Source organism: Rhincodon typus, chromosome 13 (genome assembly GCF_021869965.1).
Source record: "Rhincodon typus isolate 14 chromosome 13, sRhiTyp1.1, whole genome shotgun sequence".
Lineage (NCBI taxonomy): Eukaryota > Metazoa > Chordata > Chondrichthyes > Orectolobiformes > Rhincodontidae > Rhincodon > Rhincodon typus.
Window position 1 is genome coordinate 70748429 of NC_063344.1, and position 20883 is coordinate 70769311.

At 42.8% G+C, this 20883-nt stretch overlaps 1 protein-coding gene across 2 annotated transcripts in view; it reads right to left on the minus strand.

Moving 5' to 3' along the window:
• LOC109915386 (ephrin type-B receptor 1) overlaps positions 1–20883 on the minus strand; it is a 442994-nt gene that overhangs the window by 88178 nt on the left and 333933 nt on the right. For both annotated transcript variants that reach the window (XM_048604552.1, XM_048604551.1), the window contains exon 6: positions 11886–12010. In XM_048604552.1, coding sequence (XP_048460509.1) covers positions 11886–12010 — 125 coding nt within the window. The remainder of the gene's footprint in view (positions 1–11885; positions 12011–20883) is intronic.

Below are 20883 nucleotides of genomic sequence, written 5' to 3' on the forward strand. Positions count from 1 at the left end.
GCTTGGCCTGCTGTGTTCATCCAGCTCTACACCTTGTTATGTCATGGCTAAGAGATGGGTGTTCCTTGGATTTCCAGGGCACCATTTCCTGGCCTTCAATGAATTTGGTCACTGTGCCTTCCATAAACAGCAGAAATAGTCACTAGTTATGAATCTCATTCGGTCTACAGGTTGTGTGGAGATCTTTGTACTCTTTAACTTGGTCTTTGGGATCTTCCATGTGCACCTCAGAAGGCAAAACAGGCATTGGTTTAACATAACTTCTGAACAATAGTACCTGTGAGAGAGCAGCAGTCTCTCAGTGTTGCACCCCAAGAAGATTCCTGGAAAGGGGCTTGGACCCAGAATCTTCTAAAGAGTGATGTGGAGGTGCCGGTGTTGGATTGGGGTGGACAAGGTCAGAAGTCACACAACACCAGGTTATAGTCCAACAGGTTTATTTGAAATCACAAACTTTTGAAGCATTGCCCCTTCATCAGGTAAAGTGAGAGAGAAGCACACAGACACAGAATTTATAGGCAGAGAGATCAATGGGCAGAGAGATCAAAAGATCATACAAATGGTATGAGTGGAGTGTGGACAGGCCGAATAATCGGCCTCTGCAGGTGATCAAGTGTGCCAATCAGTGTGAGTAAAGTGTCAACAGCTGAATAACAAGTGAAGGGATGACCTATAATCCAACTAAATGAGGCAGAAAGATAGTTACAAAAAAATAAAAATGATATTGTATGTAGTCATTTCAGTGATTCCTCGCCATGAGTCTGATTTTTCTGATGAAGGGTCTAGGCCCGAAACGTCAGCCTTCCTGCTCCTATTATGCTGTTTGGCCTGCTGTGTTCATCCAGCTCTACATCTTGTTATCTCTATCTTCCTTACTGTCCTGTTTTGACACCATCGCCTTGATAAGTTGTTATGGCCTCTGTACCTTAATTAGTTTGTACAGTTTTGCATTACTTATTACTTTGGTTAGACCCTCAGCCTGTGACTCTTATACCTATCATGTTATTCCAGTAATTTGGTTTGTCTCCAGCACCACCTTATTTTTATTTTTTTGGGATTATCTCTCTGTCTCATTTAATCAGATTATAGGTCATCCCTTCACTTGTTATTCAGCTGTTGACACTTTACTCACACCGTCTGGCACTCTTGATCACCTGCAATGATCTATTATTCAGCCTGTCAACAGTCTATTCATACCATTTGTATGATTTTTGATCGCTCTGCCCATTGATCTCTCTGCCTGTAAATTCTGTGCCAATAAGCTTCCCTCTCACTTCACCTGATGGAGGGGCAGTGCTCCGAAAGCTTATAATTTCACATAAACCTGTTGGACTATAGGCTGGCGTCACCCGACTTCTGATCTTCTTTGAAAGAAAAGGTACAGGCCTGCATGCCACAATATTAATAAACACCATTCTCTTCTAAACAGAAGGACATTAGAAAACTGATTGGAAAAGTGGAATAAAAAGGATTTGTGGGACTGCTGTGAGATACAGATCATCGACTTAAAGTATAGTTAGAGTACTGGAGGAAGCCACTTGGCTCATGATTTTCTGGATAAACATCTCAACTAGTCCCCTCCCTTGCCCATTCCTAGTATCTCAGCAAAGCGTCTCTTCAGGTACTTCACCAATTCTCTTTTATAAGCTATCATTACAGCTACCTCCATCAGCCTCTTGAGCAGCAAATTCCAAATTCTAACCATTTGCTCAGTAAAACTGTTTTTCTTGTTCTGAGGAAGGGTCACCGGACCTGAAACATTAACTCTGATTTCTCTCCACAGATGCTGCCAGACCTGCTAGGTTTTTCCAGCCACTTCTGTTTCTGTTTCTCGTGTAATCACTTGTTCTTTCAGCAATCTCCTTCAATCAGGATTCTCTGGTTCTTGATCTTATTGCCAGTGGGAATGGTTTCTTTCTACCTACTCTGTCCAGGCCCCTCATGACTTTGAACATCTCTATCACATCTCTTCTCTCCACTTCCTCCAATATATCCACATATCTGAAACCTCTTGTCCCTTGAACCATTCTTGTAAATTAATTCAGCATCCTTTCTAACACCTATGTGTCCTTCCTAAAATGAGGTGCCCAGAATTCGACAGAATGCTCCAGTTGAAGCTCCACCAGGTTTTCTGTGCAATTTTTGGTGCCCTAACTGAAGGAAGGATTTTATTGCCATAGAGGGAGTGTAGCAGTTTACTAGAGTGGTTCCTGAGATGGTACTTGGTGGTTTTTTGGACAGTGAAGAATGTTATCTGAGAGTACAACAGGATGTTGATCAGCTGGACTAATGGGCCGAGGAAAGGCAGATGAAGTTTAATTTAGATAAATGCGAGGTGTTGCATTTTGGTTAGATTAACAAGGGCAGGATTTATACAGTTAATGGTAAGGGCCTTGGGAGTATTGTTGAACAGGGAGGCCAAGGGGTGCAGGTACATTGTTCCTTGAAAGGGTGGGGAAGAAGTCATTTGGCACACTTTCCTTCATTGCTCAGGGCATTCAGTACAGGAGTTAGGATGTCATGTTGTGGCTGTACAGGACATTGGTGAGGCCGCTTTAAGAATACTGCATATCATTCTAGTCACTCTGCTTCAGGAAGGACATCATTAAACTGGAAAGGATCCAGAAAAAAATTACAAGGATGTTACTGGGACTCAAGGGTTTGAGATATAAGGAGAGGCTAGATAGGCTGGGACTTTTTCCCCTTGAGCATAGGAGGTTGAGGGGTGACTTTTTAAACATTTATAAAATCATGAAAGACATTGATAAGGTGAATAGCCAAGTTTTTTTCCATAGGGTAGGGGAGATCAAAATTGGAGGGCATAGGTTTAAGGGGAGAGGGGAAAGATTTAAAAGGGACCTGAGGGGCAACTTTTTCGCACAGAGAGTGATGCTTATATGGAATGAACTGCCAGACGAAATGTCATATGCAGGTATAGTTACAACATTTAAAAGACATTTGGACAGATACATGAAAAGGAAAGGTTCAGAGGGATAGGGCCAATACAGCCAAATGGGACGAGGTAAGTTTGGGAAACTTTGTTGGCATGGATGAGTTGGACTGAAGTGTCTGTTTCTGTGCTGTATGACTCTATGGCAGGATTGTTCTATGAGGAGGAATTAGGGAAACTGGGTCTGCATTCTCCAGAGTTTAAGAAGAGTCAGAGTTAATCTCATTTAAATGTTCAATATTTTTACAAGGTGTGGCAAGGTGCAGGCATGTTTCCCTTGATTTGGATAGGGAGGCGTGGTTGAGGGACATCAAGAACTGGGGACAAAGTCTCAGAAATAGGGGTAGGATACTTAGATGTGGATGAATTGTTTCATTTGGAAGATAGTAAAACTTTGGAGTTCCCCACCTCAGGTCGTCGTGGAAGTTTGGACATTGAATGCATTTGGTATAAAGATAAATAGATTTCGAGATACCAATGATATCAACGCACAGGGATAATGCATGAATATGAGGTAAGTAATCAGCCATGAGCTAGAATTAGGCTCAAAGGGCCAACTCCTGTATTCTTGTTTTTATAATTGTTCATCATGGCTTCCTTGCTTTTATACTCAATGTATCCATTCATATTGCCCAGGGTCCCATACACCCTTTTTAATACACTCACCCTTGTTATTCATGGACCTAGGTTAGCCCTAGATACCACTTTTTGTTTTTGTCTCATAGACTTGTTCAGTAAGATTGTGCAATCCTTCATGGTAGACAGGAGTGTTATGAGGTAACAGTATCCATGTTTTCTGTTACCCAAGGAAGTCCTTGCCCCTATTCCACATGCATAACAAGGATTTGGTGTATCACTTTCTCAGCCTGCCCTGTCATTTTTAGTAACTTGTGAACGTATACCTTCAGGTGTCCCTATTCCTTCAGGAACGTACTATTATTTTATATTGTCTCTCTCTGTTCTTCCTACTGAAATATACCTCTTCACACTACCTTGCATTAAATTTCACCTGCCACTTTTCTGCCCATTCCATTAGCCTGTCTATCTTCTCTTAAAGTGGATCCCTATCCTCCTCACTGCTCTCAACACTTTCAAGATTCGTGTCATCTGCAAATTTTGAAATTTTGCTCTGCATATTCAGGTCTGGATCACTGATATACAGCAGAACAGCAGCGATGTTGACGTCAACCTCAGGAATATAGAAGGCATAGTTAGTAAGTTTGCAAATGAGACCAAAATGGGTGGTATAGTGGACAGTGAAGAAGGTTGTTTAAGATACAAATCTTGATCGACTGGGTCAATAGGCTGAGGGTAGCAGATAGAATTTAACTTGGATCAACACAAGATATTGTATTTTGGTAGAACAAACAAGGGCAGGACTAATACAATTAAAAGTAGGGCCTTGGGTAGTGTTGTTGAACAAAGAGACTTAGGGGTTCAGGTACATAGTACTTTGAAGTTTGCATCATACATGGACAGGGTGGTTAAGAAGGTGATTAGCATGTTTGCCTTCATTGCTCAGACCTTTGAGTATAGGAGTTGGGATGTCATGTTGAGGTTGTACAGGGTATTGATGAGGCCTTTTCTGGCATATTGTGTGCAGTTCTGGTCACCCTGTTCTCGAAAGGATATTATCTAGCTGGAGAGGGTTCAGAAAAGTTTCACAAGGATGTTGCCAGAAATGGAAGGTTTGAGTTAGAGGAAGAGGCTGGATAGGCTGCGACCTTTTTCCATTGGAGCGTAGGATGTTTGGGGGTGACCTTCTAGAGGTTTATAAAATTGTGAGGGGTATAGATAAGATGAATGGCGGGTGTCCCAATAGTGGGGGATTTCAAGACTTGGGGGACATTTTTTTAAGGTGAGAGGAGAAAAATTTAAAAAGGACATGAGGGGCAACTTTTTTACACAGAGAATGATTCACGTGTGGAATGGACTTCCAGAGGATGTGGTGGATGAGGGTACAGTTACAATGTTTAAAAGACATTTGAATAGGGGCTTGAATAAGAAATGTTTGGCGGGATATGGGCCAAGCACGACAGGTGGGCCTAGTTTAGTTTGGGATTTATGGTTGGCATGGACTGGTTGGACCAAAGGATCCGTTTCTGTGCTGTATGACTCTACGAATGCAATCCAAGCAACAGCAGTTCACCAGGGACTGATACAGAAAGGGAAACTAGTGCAGTCTCAGTGGACTCTAGAGTTTGTTTCAGAGCTGTAATATTCTATGACTCCAAACTAGTTTATGAAGAGAAGTAAAGACAGAGCTTTAAAATAAATGCTTTGCCTTTGCTATTGAAAGACAACTACCCTTGAGAAGCTCAGAATGAAAATGCAATAGAAAATTACCAGTGGCTGCAATTCCTTAATAACCGACATTTTAAGTCATTATGTTCACTCTGCAGGGAGTACAATTACTTTCCCTGCCTGTGAGACATCAAAAGAAGCAGCCAGGTGTACTTTTGATGGTAAAATTTAAAGGAAAGCAATGCATTCAAATGGAAGAGAAAATACATTCTGGATATCATCAAATTTATACTTCTGTTAAAGAGACTCTCACTCAATACAAATTTGGATTCCAGCCTCAACAAGTCAATATTTCACTTACAATGTAATTTCAGGACAATGTAGTCTCCAGTGGTGACTTTACAGCTACATCACTGATCCACATAACTAGAAAGATGCTGGAAACTAGATTTATATTTTTTTAAGTGCACTGTTGCCATGCATGGTCACGAGGGAGAGAATGCAGCCTTCATTCCCCAATCTAGTCCACCAGATGCTGAAATTGAGTGTTTTAAATGGGGAAATGATCCTTTGCCCATTGTGAATGTCCCATACCTTCACGAGTATGAGACTCACCAGATCTATATTTCTGAATTGGTCATTTTAAGAGTTCACAATGCTGGAATTCCCTACCTAACAGCTCTGTGAGTGTCCCTACAACTAAAGGGTGCACCCAAACTGCAGAGATTTAAGACAGCAGCTCATCACCACTTTCTCCAGGGCAATTCGGGAAAGGGAATAAATTCTGAATGAGCCAGTGACACCCACATCCAATGAGCAAGTTAGAAAGAAAATTTCAACTGAGAAGGCAGATTGCTGGAATACTTTATCTCACAAATCAATAAAAGCACTCATTTTCAGCTCTTGGCGTTACAGATGGGAGAAAGATAAAGGCTTTTATTGAGGCGCTGCTTTGAAAACCTTCAAAGACGTCTGGGTGGAATGTTATGGAGAATTGAGCGATGTGGGTTATGGCAACATGTGTCGCAGAATCAGATGACAAGTATGACAAGGTTCATCTTGACACCAAGGTCATCTCATTCCATCTGTTACACTGTTCACAAATAGCGTGGCAAGATCTTAGAACCATAGAAATTTACAGTACTGAAGGAGGCCATTTGACCCATCGTGTCCGTGCCTGCTCCTGAAAGCGCTACCCAGCTCGTCCCACTTTCCCGTCCTATCTCTGTAGCCTCTAACTTTATCCCTTTCAAATATTTATCCAGCTCTCTTTTTGATTCCTATGGAACCTGCCTCCCAGGCAGCACATTGCAAATCCGAACAACTCTCTGAGTAAAGACGTTTCTCCTCATCTCACTCGTAGTTCTCTTGCTGATAGTCTTGAAGTTGTGACCCTGGTTAGTGACATACCAACTGGTGGAAACAGTTCTTCCTTTGTTGCCTTGAAATTGTTCATTTTGAACATTTCAATAAGGTCACCCCTTAATCTTCTCTGTTGTTCCAAGGAGAATAAGCCTAATCTCTCTAATTCTAGCTTGTATGTAAAATCCTTCATTCCTGGTATCATTCTAGTAAATCTTCTCAAGGCAGCAACTAGTTGGTGGGGATTAATGCTTTTTAAATGCGTTAACACCTCAACTCGCCTTACTGATATCCAGCCTCCCATTTTGCGAAACTCACCAAACAAGCTCAACGTCAGGAAACCCTACAAGGACCCAGAGTCCTGGCGGATTTAGTTCGCTGCCTCCTCTGAATGACCTCCATGTTGTAAACTGGGCACTGACATCTCAGGTCACGCTCTATGAGCACCAGCCATGGCACCCCATATCCACAAACACTGGCAACTGGCATTTTCCAGCTTCTACAAACCCTCATGGGTCATCTCCAATTCCTGTAAGGGACCCTTCTGCTCTTCAATGCTATCCCTCAGGATGTCCCGGTAACTCTCATTGTAATGCTGCAGCAAGGACAGTGCGTGCTCAGTGGCACACACCCAGCTCATGGTATCTCTGGGCTCCTCACTCACTGTCACAGAGCTCACTCACTCTGGGCCTATCTGGATGCTCACAGCAGCCCTGCCTTGGTGAACTTTACTCCCTCATTCAGAGACACCAGGATCCTATTATTGACTTGTCATTTAGCACAGACACAAAGTCAGGAAGCATGTTATAGTTGTCAACAGGCCTTCAATCAGGGAGTCCTGAGACAGTAAACTAAGGACAGTGTCTGACATGGTCCAAGTTCATGCTATGTGTGCTCAGGGTCAGAATCCTTTCCATATAAAGGCGTTAGGAATGGAATGTTGGACAGCCCACAATCCATCCCAACTCATTCTGCCCAACTGTGGGCTGTTTTGCACCTGACATGGAATACAGGCAGGTATTTGGGTAGATCAAATGGGTGGCACAGCTGTAGTGCTGGTGCATGTGGTGAGGTGTCACAAGGGAATGAATGGGTAGTGCAGAGGGTATACAGGGTTAGCGATGATGGGGTTAGGGTGGGTGATAGCGAGTGAGGGAAGATGTTTCAGGTAATAGTGAGAGTGGTAGAGCATGAGCCTTGGTGGGAGGTGGGAACAGAAGCAGAAATAGGGTCAGTATGTGCTATCGAAGAGAAGATGGTGGTACTTAAGTTGGTAGGGTGGAGAAGGGCACAAACTTACTTCCTACAGTGCTGGGCATTCTTCCAGATGGCTGAGAATGTATTGTCCTGTGGGCAGCCTCAGAGCAGACTGGTATAGTCTGGTCTTGTGGCCTCCACTTGACAGCAAGAGTCCTGTGTTGGGACTATCCTGTCCAGCAGGATCTCCAGGTCCCTGCCTGCAATATGGGGAACTGCTTTCCTGCTGCGTGCTGTGTCCATGGCAAATGTCAGGAACTGGGCAAGGCAACTCCAGACTGGCAGGACTTGTCTGCATGCACAATAGGCTTTTAAGGATGGCAACAGCACAGAGGTGCCAGTGAATTGCAGGATATCCAGTGGGTGCCAAGTTGTTCCAGGAATGGTATGTGGCAAGCTGGCATGGAAATTGGATGTGAGCAACTCCATGGTAGGTAAGTAATGGGGCAAGTTTAGTAAAATAAGGCAAGAGAACAACCTAAACCTCACGACACAAAACTCTACAAACAAACTTAATGCAACTCAAACTTAGCCAAAGAACCATAACATTCAGCCTTTGATTTTCTACCTGCACAATAAGACTACAGTCAAACGTTAGTTTCCTTCTGTACAAACTAACTGTTTGCTTTTGGATACAAAAGCACTTCATGTCCATATGTTGCAGGAATTTTACAACCTCCTGATAAGTGGTAAGTATTATTCACACCACACAAGTGTCAGGCAATGACCATCTCCAGCAAAAGAGAACTTAATCATTGTTCCTTGACATTAAATGGCATTACCATCACTGAATCTCCGATTATCAACAATCTGGGCTTCGGCATTAGTTAGAAACCGAACCATACCAACTATATAAATACTGTGGCCACAAGTCCATGTCAGGGGCTGGTCATCCTGTGAGTGATTATGTTCTGCCTCTCCAAAGCATCTCCTCCAACTACAAGCCATGAGTGCGATGAAATACTCTCCACTCACGTGGAAGAACACAGCTCCAACAATATTCAAGAAGCTTGACACCATCAAGGACAAAGCAGCCCACCTTATCCACCACCTTCGACATTCATCCCCTCCACCAGCAATGCTCAGTGGCAGCTCTGTGTGCCATCTAGAAGATAAACTGCAGAAATTCACCTAACCTCCTTTGACAGCACGTTCCAAACCCATTGTGCTCTACCATCTAGAACGACAAGGACGACAGATACATGGGAATACCACCACTGTCAAGTTCCCCTCCAAGCCATCCTGACTTGGAAATATATCTCAACTCCTTCAGTGTCGCTGGATCAACATGCAGCATCTCCCTCCCTAACAGCAATGTGGGACATGGACTGCAGCGGTTCAAGACAGCAGCTCACCACCACCTTCTCGAGGAGCAATGAGTGGAGGACAATAAACACTGGTTAAGCCACAGACATTCACATTACAAGAGTACATTTTTTTCCTCTTTTTCTTCCTCTGCTCATGTGACTGGAAAACATATAAAGTATCATGAAGACTTAAAGAAAAAGAGAAATCCACTTGGCAGTCTGGACCCACAACCAATTAAAAGGTCTGATCCAATAACTTGTAGTTGACTTGATTTCATAAGCAGTTTGTGACCGAATCCAATTACCAGCAGTTGGCTTTCTTCTTTCACTAGTTGATCGTTGTTCCTATAACTGAGTGATAGCTGTGGGCACATGACTGGGGATTATTCACAGACAAACACAAATTAGAAAAGAAATACTGTGATCTGAAAACAGTTTCCATTTGAGTAGTTATCAAATTTATTCAAAGAGGTTAAAAGTATGCAGTGCTACGCTCCGAATGCTGCAGATTAGCATACCTCTGCCCCCTAGACACCAAGCCATCCTGGACTGATTGGTTTCAAGACTCCTCTCATCTCTGTCAACTGTGAAATAACTTTAGGGCACTCACAACCCAGTTTCAATGATTAGAATATGACACAAAATATGAGTTTCTCTCAGGGCAGTCACAAGAAAGGCTGCTGTTGAAAAAGAAGGGGGAAAAAAAAAGCCCTTGATGTGGTGATTATTCTGCATGAAATGAAGGCACATTGGCCAAGCGGTGGCTTTACACTGTACTCTACACATCCTGCTGTGAGAGAGCGAGGCGTGTTCATTATGCAGACAAAACAAGAGAAAGTTATTGTCCACATCATGAGGCCCTTTATCAAACTGCTTATAAAATGTCATCTATACATCAAGCTCATTATCCTCATCAATCTTCCGCATTTCTTAATCAAACAACCAGCTTCATCAGGCATGAGGAACAATAAATCCACGTTGACTGTCACAAAAGCAATGTTTTCCAAGTGACAAATAATAACTTTGCCGATCAGTTGAGTACCTTGGTGATTTTCCCACTGCAATGTGCTTTTTTAAAAGTCCCATCATGATAGTGACTAAATGATTCATTAACCTTATTATTTTATCATTGCTTTAATCCCGCCAAAGATAGGTTGAATGACTTAGTCAAAAACCACTTGTGGCCCAAACTGCAAGCTTAAAATGTACATACAGGATGGAATGTTGACAGCAGAGGGTCTCCATTCAACGCAGTATTTCTCTTAACATCGACACAGAGAAAACAGGAGCAGCGATAGATCATTCAGCCCATCAGACCTCTCTACAATTCAATATGATCATGAGTCGTAGCCTGTTCCTGCTTTCTCCCCCTATCCTTTGATCCCTTTAGCTCCAAGAACTGTACCTAACTACTTCTTGAAAATATTCAATGTTAGATCTTTGTTAGAGTAATCCAAAATTAATCATAGTGCCCCCTCTCTCTCCACAGCCCTGCTTTATAAAAATCATTCTCGGGACATGGGCGTCGCTGGCAGAATTGGTACGATTGCTGTTCCCTAGTTGCCCTTAATAAGCCAGAGGTGAGCCACCTTCTTGAATAGCTGCAGTTGATGTGGTGAAAGTAGATATTGGGTTGACAGTTCCCAAATTTTGACTCAGTGGTGATGATGGAGTGATGATACTGTTTCAAGTCAGGATAGCGGTGACTTGGAGCTGTGGTGTTCCCCTGCATCTGCTGGCCTTGCCCCTTCGATATAACTGTTGTCACAGATTAGAGAGATAGGGCCAGAGAAGTTTTACTGATATGCTGGATTGTATCCGCAGCAACAGTGTGCTGAGCGAAGAAGTGAATACTTAATATGTTCAAGGCTGTTCAAATTAATCAGGTTGCTTTCTCCAGGATAATATTGAGTTCATCAAATGTTCCTGCAGCTACACCAAATTGGGCAAGTGGACAGTGTTCCAGCACAGTCTCAGTCTGGATAGGCTAAAGGGAGTCAGAAGGCAGTCATGAACAAAATCCCTCTTAAATCTTTCACTGCTTCTAGGATATTTATCCAGACTTCCCTGAAAAGATGTAATGATCTTTGCTCCATTATCTGGTAAAGAATTCTATACTCCAACAGCGCTTTGCGTAAATAGATTTCCCACAGTCTCTTCTCACACTCTCTTAGCAGCCATTTTTATATATAGCTCTCATCATTGGCTCCTTCTTTCAAAAAAAAGCCTTTCCCGATTCACTGATTCTAAAGTCTTCACAATTTTAAAACCCTCTAGAAAATCTCCTCTTCAGCTTTCCAACTCCAGTACAAATACTTTCCTCATATAATGGAGTTTCCTCTTGTGAGTAACATACTGCATTGTAAGCTCACTCTGACTTCAATGTCCTCTCAATAAAGAGGTATGAGACATTGCACACAATTTGAACCGTGAGCTAACACATGTTATTAGTGGCTTTCGGCCTGAAATGTTGATTTCCCTGTTCCTTGGACGCTGTCTGACCCGCTGTGCTTTTCCAGCTGCACATTTATTGACTCTAGCTTCCAGCATCTGCAGTCCTTACTGTCTCCAAATGTTTTCAGTAGGTTTGGCAATGTTTCTTTATTTTTGCATATCCTTCTGCAAATATGTTTCTAGTGATTTCATCAAAAATTATTTCAATGGGCTTTAGCAAGTTTTCAAATCGATAAATCAATGAACTCTAAAAGCACAGAGAATGATGCCCTTTACAACATAATACACAGATTGTATAAAAGCCTTTGTACCTTCTCATAATAACGCAGTTCGTAGTCAAGGATGATCCCATTTGGTTGATCAGGTTGTGGCCAGGACAACGTGATGCTGCTCATTGTGGAGCTCACCTGGTGCATAATGGGAACCGTAGAGGGAGCTGAAAAAAAGTGGAAGTGAAAAGAATCAAAACAAAGCTGGTGTTTCCTTTCAAAGAGAAACAACATCTTGAACAACATCATTCTCGTCATCACTTTCTAAAGCCATTGTTGCAAAATAATCAACGTTTTTGGCTTTTGCAATGAGGTTTCTTGAAGGTACAAAGCTAAACTAATCTCATGCTGACAACGTGATTCACTGCTGGAAGGTTTTGGTTTCAAATCTGCAGAATGGTCAGGAGTTACCCTGACAGGATCAGTAAAGATCAAAAACTAATGCACATTGGCCAGCTGGAATTCTAAAGTGTTGAGAGAAGGAGGAAAGGAGAGTCATTTCTTTTCACCTGCATTTCAGTTCACACAAACAATAACAAACTGCTTCATGTGGTCCAATTTGTCCCCCTGCAAAACAGTGCAGTGTCACCATAGGGGGCTCACTTTGGACCACAACCAAATTGGTTTAGATTTTGTTTTCAAATAAGGAAACTTCCAAATGCATTTCTGTTCATGTAAGTTGAATCAATAAACTCAAAAAAAAATGTTATTCCAGATTGAAAACACATTTCAATTCAATTCACTGCCCGCTATAAAGTGCAAATCAACTTAAAAGCAGAAGTTGGCCATTCAGCCCATTGAGTCTGATCCACCATTCAATGCGATCATGACTGATCTGATCATGCTCACCTTCACTTTCCTGCTATTTCCCCACAACTGTTGTTTCCCTTACTGATTAAAAATCTGATTAGTTCAGCCTAGATTGTGCTTAATGATCCAGCTTCTTTACCCTCTATTTTCACTTTCAAAATAATTATCCTCAGTGATGTGCCGCTCCATGCCATCACTGGAAAGGTTGCTTCCAAGGTCTAGAAGCCCTTACACTACAGTTTGGAAGATTCACCTCCACCTTGCTGCAAAATCAGTATAAGAGGAGTTGGAAAACCAGTACAGGTCAGTTAGCATCTGTGTTAAGAGAGAGATAACCAGCCTTGTCAGAATTGAAAAATGAGACATATAGGCATATTCATCTGAAGCAGGTGACGGAGATCTATGAAACACAAGCAAACAAATACAGGAATTGCTCTGTCTGCAAAGAATAACACAGGTTATTTCAAACCAAGTTGTATGTTCTATTTATTGGATAGTTGAAGTGTTCAGTGGCATCAATTCACTGAGGGCTTCCTCTCTGTATTACTTTGCTTTCTGTAAACTATGGGTTCTGTCTCAAAGAACAAGAACAAAGAACAATACAGAACAGGAACAGGCCATTTGGCCCTCCAAGCCTGCGCCAACACATTTTGCCTTTCCATACTAAAACTGTCTTCACTTACAGGATCCGTATCCCTCTATTCCCCTCTATTCATGTGTTTGTCCAGGTGTTTCTTGAAAGCTGCCATTGTGTATGCTTCCACCACCTCCTCTGGCAGCGCGTTCCAGGCACTCACCATCATTTTTGTGAAAAACGTCCTTTGCACATCTCTTTTAAGCTACCTCTCTTGCACCTTAAACCTGTGTCCCCTAGTAATTCACCCCTTCACCCTGGGAAAAAGCCTCATATTTCCCTCTCTATCAATGCCATTCACAATCTTATAAACATCTATTAGGTCACCCCTCAACTTCCTGCTTTCCAGTGAAAACAAGCCCAGTCTATTCAACTTCTCATCATAGCTAAAATTCCCCCATACCAGGCAACATCCTGGTAAACCCTTTCTGTACCCTCTCCAAAGCATCCACATCCTTCTGGTAATGTTGTGGCCAGAACGGTACACAATATTCCAAGTGTGGCCTAACTAAAGTTCTATGAAGCTGCAGCATAACTTGTCCATCCTTATACTCAATGCCTCTTCCAATGAAGGCAAGCATGCCATAGATCTTTTTTACTACCTTATCTACCTGCACTGTCACCTTCAGTGATATACGGACGTGCACACCCAGATCCCTCTGCATATCAATACTCCTAAGGGTTCTGCCATTCACTGTGTAATTTCTACCTGTACTTGACCTTCCAAAGTGCATCACCTCACATTTGTCTGGATTAAACTCCACCTGCCATTTTTCTGTATCCTCTGGCAATCCTCCTCACTATCTGCAACTCCATCAATTTTTGTATCGTCCGCAGATGTACTAATTAGACCAGCTACATTTTCCTCCAAATCATTTATGTAGATCACGAACAGCAGAGGTCCCAGCACTGATCCCTGTGGAATACCACTAGTCACAGCCCTCCATTCAAAAAGCATCCTTCCACCGCTACCCTCTGTCTCCTGTGACTAAGCCAATTCTGTATCCATCTTGCCAGCTCACCCCTGATACCATGTGACTTCACTTTTTGTGCCAGTCTGCCATGAGGGATTCATTACTTGTTTCAAATGCATGTCCATTTTTTACAGTCCATTTCTGATAAACTCCCAATATTGACCTGTTGGCTTCACCATTTTTTTTGACCTGCTGCATGTCTAGAGTTTTTTTTTTGCAGTTTTATTTCAGAGTTGCACAGTTTAATCATGTTATTTTTGTCTCCATCTCATCAGAGATCCCTCGCTCCTTTTCCCTCTTTGACACATGTTAAACACAGGCATTCAAATTTGTTAATTTTTCTCAGCTTGCGACGTTAGTGCTGGTGTCAGATTTTGCGATGTTGTGACACACGCACATTCTGGCCTCATCAAAATAATAAGTAGAATTTAAACAGCTAATATTATGAGGACTGAATTTATGCAAATTCTGTCTCCACTGGATTCTTTCCAGCAACAGTTATAAGTATCATGCACTAATCCAGGGAGGAGAGCTTCCTGCTCCAAATTCAGAAATGGCAAGAGCTGCCAGTAGTCTGAACCATTCTTGTTTTCGCTAGTAGCAAACATAATCTGTTTTAGTCTCATTCTGTATATCTCTCCATCTGTTTGATTCTGACTCCTACCTGGCCCCAGTTTTGTGGTCATATATGGAGGCCAAACCTTCAACTACCAAGGCCTCAAGCTCTACAATTGCCTCCTACAAGTCTCCACCACACCTCTTCATAGAATCCCTACAGTATGGAAGTAGGCCATTTGGCCCACTGACCCTCTCGACAGCATCCCATGCAGACACAGTCCCCTATCCCATCCCTGTAATCCTGCATTTTCCATGACTAATCCACCTGACCTGCGCATCGTTGGACATTGTGGGAAATTTAGCACAGCCAACCGGTACATCTTTTGAGTGTGGGAGGAAACCAGAGCATATGGAGGAAACCCATACAGACACGGGGAGAATGTGCAAACTCCACACAGACAGTCACCTGAGGGTGGAATCGAACCAGAGTCTTTGGTGCTGTGAGGGAGCAGTGCTAACCACTGATCCACTGTGCCACTCTTTTCCCACTCCATTCCTCAAACCTAACTGTTTGATCAAACCTTTGGTTTCCTGTCCTAAAATCTGTTTACATGGATCCTGTGAAGACCCTCGAAGGATTTTCACAACAATTAGTCACTCACACTGAGGCTGAGTCTTCAAATCTAGATTTATTAATTGCATTCAAACTCCACCAGCTATCATGATGGGACTTGAACCTGTGTCCTCCAGATTTCCTCGGACTCTGCATTACTAATTCAGTGACAGTACCAGGAGGACAGCATTTCCCTCAAAATCCCTAAACTCTATTCTTAATTACATAAACTCCAAGCAGCCACATTTCACCCACATTAGTTGCTAACGGTGGCACTAAATACACATCCAGTCTTGAAATGAGGGGTCGGCTTTCCCAAGTGACATCAGGAAACACACTTTCCACATTTGTGCCAATCTGGAATTCTCTCCCTCAAAGGCTGTAGATGCTGGTGGAGCAATTGAAATTTTCAAGATGGATGTCAATAAAAATTTTAGGCAAGTACCAAGGGGTGCCTACGGCCATACTAGTCTGAAAACGCCTGGTCTCGTCTGATTTTGGTTACGGATTAAATGATAGTCTGATTCAAATCGCCCATGATCTCATGATTGCCTGAACATGTTATAGAATGACTGCCACTGAAGCATCTGGATCTTCAAACAACTTTTCAAAGCTGTTCTGTCACCCAGCGAACGTAAAGCAACTGTCTACACTGACGCTCATGTGGGTCACAAGTTTCCGAAATCAAGTCTTTTTACTCTCATCTCTCCCGAGTGGAGGTGATAGAAAAGGGGAAGAATTACATGATGGAATGGCTCCAAAAGCTCAACTTTGCACATAATCTTCTCACCGCTTAAATGGACCGTCACTGGACCGTGCAGCACACAAGCCCAAACTTCATCAATGTGGGCCTAGTAACAAGGTTTATCCAAAGCATCTTTCTCTCTGTAGATCTTCAGCTGCATGGAACTGAGGACAGAGATCCAATAGCTGGGGTGCCACTGGTATCACCATTCACACACATTCCACATGGTCAAAAATTGCTGCTTTCAAATATCAAGACCTGACTGACAATCTAATACTCAAAGCACCGTTCACCTCAGTCATACATGATCAGTCATGATCTTATGAGGCAGTTCAAGAGAGATTTACCCATCTGATTCCTGTAATAAAGGGGTTGACTTATCACGAATGGCTAAACACATTAGGTCTTTATTCATTAGAGTTGAGAAGAATGAGGGGTGATCTTACTTAAGGTGTGAAAGAGAGGACAGAAATTGCTGGAGAAAATCAGCAGGTCTCACACATCTATGGAGAGAGAAACATTAATGTTTCAAGTCCAGTGATCCTTCTTGAGAGAGGTCGAGATTGTGCATATGATGATGCATGGCACTGAGTGAGGATCTCAGGATGTGGCAAAAACAGCTGTTAGAGGAGTGTTGTACATCACGGAAATACCTGGGATCCTAGGTGGATTCGAAACACGAAGGATGAAACTTCAATTGGAAAACACATTGGGTGGGTCCGAACCAAAGGCAGTCATTAAGCAATGAGCTGTGGCTGTGGAAGTGAGATTTGCCAAATACCTTGTCAAAGGGGTGGGACAGTGGCTCAATGGTTAGCACTGCTGCCTCAAAGTGCCAGGGACCTGGGTTCAATTCCAGCCTTGGGAGACCATCTGTGTGGTGTTTGTACATTCTCATGTCTCATGGGTTTCCTCCAGGTGCTTCAGTTTCCTCCCACATTCCAAAGATGTGCAGGCTAGGTGGATTAGCCATGGGAAATGCAGGCTAACAGGGATAGAGTAAAAAGTGTGGGTTTGGGAGGGATTCTTTTCAGAGGATCAGTGTGGACTCAATGGGCCAAATGGCCTGCTTCCACACTTTAGGGATTCTATGAAAAGACAAAGGAAGAAGGGTTATTGGAACCGAAACCTTAACTCTGCTTTCTGTCCACAGATTTTGCCAGACCTGTTGAGTTTCTCTAGCAATTTCTGTTTTTGTTTCAGCTTTCCAGCATCTGTAGTTCTTTATTATATTATATAAGATTGTGAGACGGCTTGAAAGGGCAGGTGTTGAGAGGATGTATCCACCTGTGGTGAATTTCAAACTAATGGACCTAGTTACAGAACAACAAATACTCATTTAAAACTGAGATGGTGGTAGTGAATGTGTGGAAGTCTACCCCTCAGAGAGTTTTGAAGATCTCTGACGGTACTTAAAGAGGAGGTAGAAAGATATTTGAAATGTCGAGGAGTAAAGGGATACGAGAAGATGAGATGAAAAAGGAGTTTGAGTACTGGGGCAGGTCAGTCATGATCTTATAGAATGGCAGAACAGTCACGATAGATTGGCCTGCCCAGGTCTTAATCTGTGTGTTTGATGTGTCAAATGGCCTACTTCTGTACCTATATTGTATGTTTGTGTATTGTGTGTCTCACTAACTGAACTAGGGGACACTAAGCTCAGATGGCTGGATGGCTGTTTTGCAACGCAGAGTGACGCCAACTGTTGTGGATTCTGTTCTCATTTCCAGCTGAGGTCACCATCTTCTCAGCTGTGCCCATCACCACAGTGAGGCTGGCACCCCCCTGCCCATGATATAACTGTAGAATTCGCCAGGTTAATCCACAGAGAAATGGTGAACGAATCACATTAGCAGTGGGTCGGAATCATGTACAGGCCAGACTGGGTGAACAAGACGAGCTAAACGATTGGGTTTCAAAAATTTTGTGAAATTATTAGCACAGGCCACTCAATTACTAGTCAAAAAACACAACCCTTACATTGGTATACCTACCCCCACCCTCCACCCACTAAAAGGCTGACTGTCTACCTCTCTGCCACTGAAAGGTCACAGGAACCAGATTTTGTCCCCCACTCAGGGCTCCAGGCAGACAAACAGACTGGAAAGTTTCTGATGAAGAGCCACTAGACTCGAAACACTGACCCTCCTTTCTGTCCATAGATGCCACCAGACATGCTTAGTTTTGCCAGCAGTTTCTGTTTTTGTCTCGGGATGGAAAACTCACTGGACACCCCTGCCTTCTTGCTAATAGAAAGGATCAAGCTTGGCAGCTCCCCCTCATCTATCAGTGAAGGGGTGTCAGCTGAAGGCTGTAGTGTTACAGTGGCACCTTCCTTCCTCTTTCAAATGAGAATGGTTGTCTGTCTGAAACACATTAATCAGGCTGCGTCTCGCATTCACTGCCTAGACCCTGTGGAATGCATCACAAACTATTTCTGAAATTGTCAATTAAAGTTTCATTTCATCGTTTCTTTCTGTCGATTAGTGGACCCGACAAATATAAAGTGGAGCCCTTGTTTTTTTCTTTCTTCTTTTGCTGTTAAATGTCAGTAATTTTGTTGGAAGAGGATAGCAGGTGCGAGGTGTGTTTAATCACTGTGAGTAGCTCTGAAGGTCAGACTAGATTTTGTCAGCATGAAATACCAACAGAGCAAGCTGGTAAGCAGAACAAGAGCAGTAAAGAAAGGCAAGTGTATGAAACAAATGGCTCTGTCAGGGGTCTAATCATCATGTTGTCAAGCCTCGATCTTAGTATCTGAAGCCAATTGCCTGACATTTCCATCCGTGCATTTCAACCACAGGTAGACTATCCACAATCAGCTGTAATTACACAAGGGGCACTGAGGAAAGTGAGATCTCTCATGATGCACAGGAGGGTGTCTGTTCAAAGGCAAAGTATTGCAATAATTTTCTTTAACCTCTTAATTCGTCCCATGCATTATTATCCTGTTGTACCGTAAGATTAGATTCCAGGTCATCTTCCTCCACCAGTAGTAGCAGTGTCCACTGTCTACAGGGTGCACTGCTGCAACTCACCAAGGTTCCTAAGAAAATACCTTCCAAATCCACGATTGCTACCATCTGGGTGGACAAAGGCAACAGCTACATAGGCCCATCACCACCTCCAAGTTACACATCAACTCGACTTGGAATATATTGCTGTACCTTCAGTGTCAAAATCCTGGAATTCACTCTCTAAAAGCCTTGTGGGTGGCCCTACACCTCATGTTGAGCAAGGTAATGGCTTCAAAAGGGTTAACGTTGGAGTCTGTATTCAGCTACACCCAATGGAGTCATGGAGTAATGCCGCACGGAAACAGGTCCTTTGGCCCAACTTGTCCATGCTGACCAGGTATCCTGAACTGAATTAGTCCCAATCTGATGATCTTGTACAGTTCTAGGTGGGGAAAAGGAGTTTAACTCGAGATGTCAATCGATAAGTCATCAGCGAGTCCTGGTAGTTTTAGTACTTATGTCTAATTAGCCAATGTTTCTTGCACCTATCTCCAACATGCAATAAAGCACATCTGACTAAGACAATTGCCTCTTCTTGTAAAGATTCACAAATGGTTAATTGCTTTCCACTGTTAACAACTTAAACGCAGGAGCCTCTTGCCAGGAGCTGTGTAACTCACTGTTCTTTATTTATTAAAGGAGCAGAAAGGATGATGGGTGGCAGCACCATACCCCAACCACTAGCTGCTAGTGGCAAGTTCCACAGGACTGGGAACAGTCACAAGCTTCTCAAGGGCGACGAGAAATGCAGAATAAATGCTCCCATATCTGGAGAAATAACATTTTTAAAAATCCCAACTGGAAGAGTGATCGTAATGTTTGCACTTGTTCCTGGATTCAGCTGTGGAACAGATGACATTGGATAATCTATATGAGGAACACACCCATCACCAAATGACAGGGGTTTGTCATGAGCAGTTTATTCCAATCCTAAGGTTACAGACTATGGGAGAAGGAAACTGGTATCTCAGGCAAACACTGTGGGAGACAATTATCTGTCTGGGATCCAATGAACTACAACATGGAAACATTATAAGTGCAGATGTTGATAGATTGTGTTCCTGCTGGGGAGTTGTATCTCACTAAGAGGTTACGTTACAAAATCCCCAGGTCTCTCAGTTGGATGGAACAGATTCCCATTTGTAGTTTCTGTTCATGGAATCCATTGGGTGTCAGAAACCCAGCCACCCATCACCCTGTGACAGAACCCTCAGCTGTCAGCTCCACAGATACCTGAATTGGAACAATCAGTCCAAATCCCATTACAGTAACTGATGAACAGGATCAAAACTGACACACTCTAGTACTGAGAGAATGTTGCATTAAAATTAGGTGCTGATTTTCACATAAAACCTTGAACTGAAATCCCACCTTAGCTGATATAGAGGGATCACTCTCCACTCTACAGAGAGGACCAGCAGCATCCTGGCCAAACTTTATCCCTCAACAATGACATTATAAAAATAGACCACGTGTTCATCATTACATTGCTGCACTCGGCAGCTTGCTCAGTTGGCTATTAACTGTTTTTCCATATCCTGAAATTGTGTAAGATACTGTGTGAATGCAAGTCTTTATTTAGTATCGTAGAAACCATTGGGACAGTAGCACTGATTGTTTGAGTCCATGTAGGATATTAAATTTGCTAGCCACACATTGGCTGATCTTAGCAGATAATGGGCATTTTTT